General features: G+C 38.8%; 1 protein-coding gene across 1 annotated transcript; it reads left to right on the top strand.

Moving 5' to 3' along the window:
• Window positions 1–607: 607 nt before the first annotated feature.
• On the top strand, window positions 608–6,895 carry LOC132529237 (cytochrome b-c1 complex subunit 8-like). Its single transcript, XM_060165540.1, has 2 exons — window positions 608–611; window positions 6,482–6,895. Exons 1-2 carry the CDS (start codon window positions 608–610, stop codon window positions 6,781–6,783), a joined length of 306 nt encoding a protein of 101 aa, XP_060021523.1. The 3' UTR covers window positions 6,784–6,895.
• Window positions 6,896–9,312: the final 2,417 nt, after the last annotated feature.

The raw sequence follows: 9,312 nt of genomic DNA on the forward strand, positions 1-9,312 counted from the left end.
TTCAGCCACCCTGCCCTCCTTGTACCCCACCTGGGGATGTACCCTCCTGCCTCAGGATTTTGCACATGCTGTTCCTTTTGCATGGAACACCTTCAATGCTCTCCCAGCAGATACTTGTGTGGTTTACTTCCTTCATCTGTTCAAAAGACCTCTTAATGGGTTTCCCTTATCAGTCTTTAAAACTGTAACACACCACCCAAATTCCTGGTCCTCAGGACTTTTTCTCCATAGCCCTTAACAGTTTCTATATCATATCCTTTACTTACCTATTTATTTATCGTTACTTTATTTTGTGAACTGCCAGAATGTTTAAGCTCCATGAGGACAAAGATTGTTGTCCTTTTTTTTTTTTTTTTTAACTTTTGTATCTCCAGTATCTAGAAAAGGGCCGGCTATGTGGTAATTGCTTAGTAAATGTCAATTAAGTTAATGAACAAAAGATATTTTTAAAATATATTTTCAGAAAGGAGAAAGGAAATAACATGCCTCCAGAAGAAGGTCAACAATTCAAAAAGTACAGGAAAGAGGAAGGATGCAAGAGAGGAAGAAAAAATTTATAAAGGAGATTAAAAGAGAAATAGAGACATTAACAGGACAGACTAGACGTATGGGTGAGTATAAGAAACAAAAGGATATTAAATTGGTCAAACAGTGGGGTGTTATTGACTGCCTGGAATTGACTAGAGGATTTCAACCCTGGCTGAATTGACAGAACTAAGTTAATATTTCACTTGGGCTAAATGGCATTTTTTAAATGGTACAAATCATGCCTTAGGATGGGCGTGCCACCACGTAGAAGTACGTGAGTTAAACTTCAGATGAAATTTGTGATATGTTCTTGTATTCAGCCCACTGCAGAAGAGTTGCATCAGCAATGATTCAATAATCAAGAAGTGAAAATAAGTAAATAAAAAAGAAAGGAAAAAGAAATGGGGGAAAAAGAAAAGCAAGGGAGAAAGTAGGTGAGGTGCAAGGCAAAAAGATTTGGACCAAAGTGCGTATGGTTTTGGCAATGAAAGTGAATGCTGGTAAAGGGAACAAAAGATGAGCGACGGGGGAGAGAAACATTCTTGCTTGTGTTGGCTACTCTCTCTGAAACCTTGTCCTTACCATCTCTGCCTATGATTCTCTCACTAGAAAGCTTATGCCATATATCAGCCCCTCCACTGAAACATCATGTTTGTTAGATGCCGGAGTCAGCCCACAACTCTCTTTGGCACTAACTCTGCAGAGTCAGCCTTCTACTGTAGACGTGTTTATGTACTGTCTTTCGAATCTGAGATTCCTCAAGGCAGGGACTTTATCTTCTTCATCCTGTTCAGGACCAAGTTCAATGCCTTGTGCTTAGAAGCAATGCTATAAATATTCGCGGAACTGAAATCTTTAGAGATCAAAGGAAGAAATAACAGAATAGTGTACTTGTTAAGAGCAGGGATCAGCAAACCACAGCCTGCAAGCCAAATCTTTCCCACTATCTATTTTCTTAAATGTTATTGGAAACTGTCACACTCATTCGTTTACACATTGCCTATGGCCTCTCTTATGCTACAGTGGCAGAGTTAAGTAGTCGTGACAGAGACTGTAGGCCTACAAAGTCTAAACTACTAACTATTTGGCTTTTCACAGGAAAGGTTTGCCAACCTCTGGTAAAGAGCATGAGCTCTGGAACCAGACAAACTTGGATGATGTGAATCCTGCTTTCATCTCTTAGCACCTGACTTTGGACAAGTAACTACCTTTTAAAGCCTTTTTTTTTTCATTTGTAAAATGGAATAGTAATAATACATACTTAATTGAGCGGTTGGGAAGATTCAGTGAGATAGTCTATGTCGCTATGATAGCCCAGTGTCTGTCATATATTTAGCTTAGCTAGAGGACATGAAGCCAAGTGAAGTAAGCCATTCGCAAGAAGGAAAAATACTGCATGATTAGTCAAAATCATAGAGCAGAAAGCAGAATGCTGGTGGCCAGGGGCTGGGGGAGGAAAGAACGAGGATTTTTTTTTTTTTTAATGCACATAGAGTTTTCAGTTTCACAAGGTGAAAAGAATTATGGAGATAGATGGTGGTGATGGTTACACATTATGAATGCATTTAATATCACTGACCAGTACATTTAAAAATGGTTAAGATAGCAAATTTTACATTATGTGTGTTTTAACACAATTTTAAAAATTATTTATTTATTTATTTGACTGTGCCAGGTCTTAGTTGCAGCATACGAGATCTTTAGTTTCGGCATGCGAACTCTTAGTTGCAGCATTCGAACACTTAGTTATGGCCTGTGGGATCTAGTTCCCCGACCAGGGATCGAACCCGGGCCCCCTGCATTGGGAGCGTGGAGTCTTAGCCACTGGACCACCAGGGAATCCCACACAATTTTTTTAGTGGAAGGGAAAAGGCCACCTCTGTGGGCACAGGCCCAGGTATATCTCTTGCCTGAGGACTTCCTCTGCTTTACACTTTTCAGCAGCTAAGGTCACAGGAGGTTGAAGGTCAGAAAAGAAGAGAAATTCATTGAGAACAATCTGTAAAGGCCAGACTACTTAACATCAGATGAACTTTGTGGAGTCAATCAGTACCAAACAATAGTCAGATGTTATTAACGCTCCTCCTGCCTTCTCTGCCTGAACTTGGAATTCTTCCACTGGCATTGACATTGTCTGTTATTGAGCCCTTAATTATAAACATCAGGCAGAAAACTATGGAAGGGAAACTTACAAACTCCATTCTGAACAGAGCCATCATTGAGATAGTGGTTTAGACCAGTGCTATTCAAAGTGTTCTTTGTGAACCAGTTTATGACAGGATTCTACTTCAGGATGAGATGGATGAAGACCCTACCAGACCTCACACACACACACACACACACACACACACACACACACACACACACACACAAACCACTTGAAGTTATTTGAGAGTGAAGAGAAGCTGACAGGCCCTTATGAGGAGTGCATGCTCCTTGGAGGAGGGGAGGTAGAGAGGCATACAGGTAAGTTGTTGTACCTGTGGCTTTTATCCTGGGACTACATATTGTGCATCCAGCATGGGGATCACATGTGGAAAACCCTGCATCTTTTCTGGCCTGTAGAAACATAAAAGTAAAAGTATGAAAATATGAACATTGAGGAGAGTGGGAGAACCCACAAAAGGGAGAGAGCCAGAGGATGGATCCTCAACTTCATTCTGTCCATACCTCTGACTGCCCTCTGAAGCACACACACGTGACGTAGACCCAAAGCAACTCAACTAAAGACAAACAATGTGAAGCAAGACTAGCGCTATCCCTGAAGAAACAGAGTTTTCAGTTCACGTCCACACAGGATGAAACTAACACTTAGTAGAGGAAAATAACAGAACCCAGAATCTCTCCAACTTAATATTCACATCAGGTAACAATCCAAAAGCTACCTGAAAGGAATGAGGAAAAAGAAAATGGACAAGAAAACCAATTAAATCCGTCCATGCAATGAGCCAGATGTTAGAACTGACAGAAACAGATTTTAAAGAAATATTATAACTAAATTCAATGAATTAAAATAAAACAGACCTCAATGAATAAAAACCTCAAGAGAAAAGTGGTAAATCTCAGCAGAGAAATACAAATGTAAAAAAAAGACCAAATGGAAATTGTAGACTTGAAGAAGACACGACAGATAAAAGAGTAAGTGACATCAAATCAAGAGATAGATTAATAGGTAAATAAATGAAAGAAGAAAAGAAAGAAAGAGAAAAAGAACGGAAGGAAGGGGAGGGAGGGAGGGAGGGAAGAATAAAGGGGAGAAGGAAGAAACAAAAAGAAACAAAGAAAGAGAAAGAAAGGAAGGAAGAAAAGAAAGAAAGAAAGTTAAAGAAAGGAGGTAGGGAAGGAAGGAAGAGAGAGCAAAAAAGGAAGGGAGGGAGGGAGGGAAGGAGGAAGGGGAGAAAACAATTTTCTAAGAATAAGAACAGAGAAAACATGGGAAGAAAAGGAACAGAATTTCAGGGACCTGTTAGAGGATATCAAATGTTCAAATGTTAGTGTAATTGCAATACCAGGAGGATAGGAGAGAGAGAACAAGACACACACACACACACACACACACACGCAAAATATTTGAAGAAATAATGGCCAAAATTTTCCAAAGCTGACGAAAGATGGAAATTTGCAGGTATAAATGTTAAACCAGCACCAAGCAAAATAAACACAAAGAGCCTATGCCAAGACACATCACACTATTGAAGGCTGAAACGAGAGAGCAAACACCGACAGCGCCAAGAGGAAACATACATATTAGACACAGAAAAACAATGATCTGAAGGACGGCTGACCTATTAGGAACCATGGAGGCCAGAAGACAGCAGAACGACCTCTTTACTGAATGAAAACACTGTCAATTCTGTATCTGGAAAAAACATCATTCAAGAATGAAAACAAAGACGTTTTAAGATAAAACATAACTAAGAGAATTCCTCTCCAACAGAACCACACCATGGGAAATGCTGAGGGAGCTTCTTTGGGCTGAGGGAAATGCTATCAGATAGAAATGCAAATCCTAAAAAGATGGAAGAGTATTAGAAATGGTAATATCTGGGTAAATGCAAGTGACCATTTTCTTCTCTTTGCCCTTTCCCTCCTAATTGTTTTATGAACCATATAACAGTTTATAGCAAAAATTATAACATAATTTAACTTATTGCTTATAATTTAACTTATAATTTATAATTATAAGAAAATTGAAACATTTTCTTGTGAGGTTTATAACATGTGGAAATGTATGAAGTGTAACAACAATAATAGAAGAGACAGAGGAGATATTGACCTGAGTTCATTGTATAATAGATTCCTTAGGGCAACCACTAAAAAAAAATGCAAAGAATTATAGATAAGATGCCAACAGGAAAATTGAAATGGAATTCTAAAAAACATTCTAAACAAGGAGCAATGTGGGGGGGGAATGCAGAAGAGACAAACAAACACACAAACAAAATGACAAATCCAACCCAACCATATCAATAATTACGGTAAAGGATAATGGAATAAACACTCTAATTAAAGGTTAGAGATAATCAGAATGGATTTGTTTTAAGATAACTATATAAAGACAGATAAGTTGAAAGTTAACGGATGGAAAATAGATATACCATGCAAACTATAAGCATAAAAGTTCAGAGTGGCTATATTAATATTGGATAAAATAGATTTTATCAGAACGTTTTACCAGGGATAAAGATGGACACTTCATAACGATGAAAGAGCAAATTCATCAGGACGATGTAATAATCATAAATGTGTATTTGCCCAATAAGAAAGTTTCAGATACATGAAGCAAAAACTGACAGAATTACAGGGAGACAGGCAATTCCACAATCACAATTGGATATCTTACCACTCCTATCTTATCATTGGCTAGAAAAACTAAACAAAAATCGGCAATGATATAGAATATCTGAACAATAGTTTAAACCTTTTTTACTTAGGTAATAGTTCCACAGCGCAACAATTTTCAACAATGATACAGCATGCGTTCTTTTCAAGTGCACTTGGGAAGACCATATTCTGGGCATAAAATAAGTCTTAACACCTTTACAAAGATTGAAATCATACAGAGTATGTTCTCTGACTGCAGTGGGATTATATCAGAAATCAGTAATAATAAAATAACCTGGAAGTCCCCCAAATATTTGAAAAACTTAAAAACAAACTTCTAAATAATAATTGGATCAAAAAAGAAATACAAAAGAAATTAGAAAGCATTTTGGACTGAGTGATGATGAAAATGTCATATCAAATTTGGTGGGATAAGGTTAAAGCAGTGTTTAGAAGGAAATGTAGTTTTAAATGCATAGATTGGAAAAGAAGAAAGAGCTCAAACACATTGTCTATGCTTTCATCTTAAGATACTAGAAAAAGGAGAACAAATTAAACCCAAAGCAAGCATAAGGAAGGAAATAATAAAAATAAGGGGAGGACTTCCCTGGTGGTGCAGTGGTTAAGAATCCGCCTGCCAATGCAGGGGACACGGGTTCGATCCCTGGTCCAGGAAGATCCCACATGCCACGGAGCAACTAAGCCCGTGCACCACAACTACTGAGCCTATGCTCTAGAGCCTGCGAGCCACAACTACTGAGCCCACGTGCCACAACTACTGAAGCCCACGTCACTAGAGCCTGTGCTCTGCAACAAGAGAAGCCACTGCAGTGAGAAGCCCATGCACCACAACAAAGAGTAGCCCCCGCTTGCTGCAACTAAAGAAAGCCCGCGCGCAGCAACGAAGACCCAATGCAGCCAAATAAATAAATAAAAAGAGCAATTTTAAAAAAAGGTAAGGGGAAAAAAATCAATGAAATAATAGAAAAATAATATGGAGTATCAGTGAAAGCAAAAGCTTTTTCTTTGAAAAGGATAATAAAATTGAGACGCTTCTAGCTGGACTGATTATCGGGAATAAAAGAGAAGACGTTACTACAGATTCTATAGACATTAAAAGAGTAATAAGGGGACGGAAGCCGGTGGATCCCGCGCTGCGGAGGGCGAGGCGCCACCGCGACCGTGGGCCGCGAGTTTGGGCATCTGATGCGGATGCGGCATGTAATCACCTACAGCTTGTCGCCCTTTGAGCAGCGCGCCTTCCCGCACTACTTCAGCAAGGGCATCCCCAACGTGCTGCGCCGCACTCGGGCGTGCATCCTTCGCGTCGCGCCGCCATTCGTAGTGTTTTATCTTGTCTACACATGGGGAACCCAGGAGTTTGAGAAATCCAAGAGGAAGAATCCAGCTGCCTATGAAAATGACAAATGAACAACTCATCTGGATAATAGTTCCTTGTCTCTGAAAGACCCTTCTCTGGGAGAGGAGTCTACATTGCAGTGTCTTGAAGACACAATAAACTTATTGTAGGCTGCAAAAAAAAAAAAAAAAAAAAGAGTAATAAGGCCATGTTATGAACAGCTTTATGGCAATAAACATGACAATCTATGTGAAATGGACAAATTCCTTGAAAGACACGAATTACCAAAACTCATCCAGAAAAAAGTATAAAACTTGACCAGCCTGATATCAATTAAATAAATTGAATTTATAAATAAAAACCTTCCCCTAAAGCAAACCCCACAGTGACATGGCTTCAGTGGTAAATGCTCTCATGCATTTAAGAAAGAAATAGTATAAATTCTACACAAACTCTTTCAGAAAAAAGAGGTAACATTTCTCAACTTACTTTATGAGGCTAGCTAGTATTAAGCTGATTCCAAAACCAAGCAAAGACTTCATAAGGAAAAAAGAGCTACAGACTAATATCTCTCATAGACACAAAAATCCTTAACAAAATATTCACAAATCAAAACATATATTAAAATGACAATACATCAGGACCAAGTGGGGTCATATTCTGGGAATGTAAGATTAGGTTAATATCCCAAACTCAATCAGTATGGTTCATCATATTAATCGAATAAAAGAGAAAAGCCATATTATCATTTCAATAGGTGCAAGTAAAAACGTTTGATAAAATTCAAGAGGCTTTCTTGACAAAAACTCCCAGAAAGGTAAAAACAGAAGGGAATTTGCAAAACCTGATTAAGAGCATTTACAAAAAACTTACACCCAACATCATATTCAATGGTGAAAGACACAATGCTTTCTATATAAGATCAGGAACAAGGCAAGGATGTCTGCTCTTACTATGTCTGTTTAACATTTTACTGGATGTCCTAGCCAAGACTAGGAAAAGAAATGGAAGATATACAAATTAGAAAAGAAGTGAAAATGTCCTTTTTGCAGACCACTTAATCATGTATGTAGAAAGCCCTAATGAGTCTATGAAAACTCTACTGGAACTAGTAAGTGAATGCAGCAGGGTTATATATGAAAATCAATTGTATTTCTATACACTAGCGATGAACAATTACAAGTTCAATTTAATGAACGACTTCACTTATGATAACATCAAAACTACTTAGGAATAAATTTAAATGAAAGATGTACAAGTCCTGTACAATGAAAACTACAAAACATTATAAAAGGAAATTGAAAAAGACCTAAATAAATGAAAATATATACCATGTTCATAGATTGAAAGACTTGATATTTTTAAGATGTCAGTCCTCCTCAAATTGATCTATATATTCAATGCAAAAAAAATTTTAAAAGTCTTTGTAAAAGGACATTGACATTTAAAAATTTGTATGAAAAGACAAAGGACCTAAAATACCCAATACCATTTTGCAAAATAAGAACAAAGTTGAAGGATTTAAGCTATTTGATTTCAAGACTTACTATAAAGCTACAGTCATCAAGACAGTGTGGAGGGCTTCCCTGGTGGCGCAGTGGTTGAGAGTTCGCCTGCCGATGCAGGGGACACAGGTTCGTGCCCCGGTCCGGGAAGATCCCACATGCCGCAGAGCGGCTGGGCCCGTGAGCCATGGCCACTGAGCCTGCACGTCCAGAACCTGTGCTCAGCAGTGGGAGAGGCCACAACAGTGAGAGGCCCGTGTACCGCAAAAACAAAAACAAAAACAAAGCAAAACAAAAAAACAGTGTGGAATTGGCACATAGATCAATGGAATAGAACAGAGAATCCAGAAATATGTCCACACTTATATGGTCAATTCACTTTTAATAAAAGCACCGAGGTAATTCAAAGGAGACATCAATGAGATACCATTATGCATCCATTAGAAAGGCTAAAGTTGGGAAGACAGATAATAACAGTGTTATTAATGATGCAGAGGGACTGGTGGGACTGAAAGTTGTATAGCTACTTTGCAAAACAGTAGGGCAGTATCTTTTTTTTAAAATTAATTAATTATTTTTGGCTGTGTTGGGTCTTGGTCGCTGCATGTGGGCTTTCTCTAGTTGCGGCTAGCAGGGGCTACTCCTTGTTGCAGTGCATGAGCTTCTCATTGCGGTGGCTTCTCTTGTTGTGGAGCACGGGCTCTAGGCGCAAGGGCTTCAGTAGTTGTGCCACTCAGGCTCAGTAATTGTGGCTCATGGGCTCTAAAGTGCAGGCTCAGTAGTGGTGGCACAAGGGCTTAGTTGCTCCGTGGCATGTGGTATCTTCCTGGAGCAGGGCTCAAACCCGTGTCCCCTGCATTGGCAGGTGGATTCTTAACCACTGAGCCACCAGGGAAGCCCAGTATGGCCATATCTTTAAAAGTTAAGCATACACTTAAAATATGTCCCGGCATTTCCATATACACAAAGTATATGTACATGCCTTCGCACACAAAGACATATACAAAAATGCTCTTAGCAACATTATTCATAATAGCCCCAAACTGGAAGTAACCCAAATGTCCATCAACTGGTAAGTGGATAAATAAGTTGTGG

This window comes from Lagenorhynchus albirostris, chromosome 11 (genome assembly GCF_949774975.1).
Source record: "Lagenorhynchus albirostris chromosome 11, mLagAlb1.1, whole genome shotgun sequence".
Lineage (NCBI taxonomy): Eukaryota > Metazoa > Chordata > Mammalia > Artiodactyla > Delphinidae > Lagenorhynchus > Lagenorhynchus albirostris.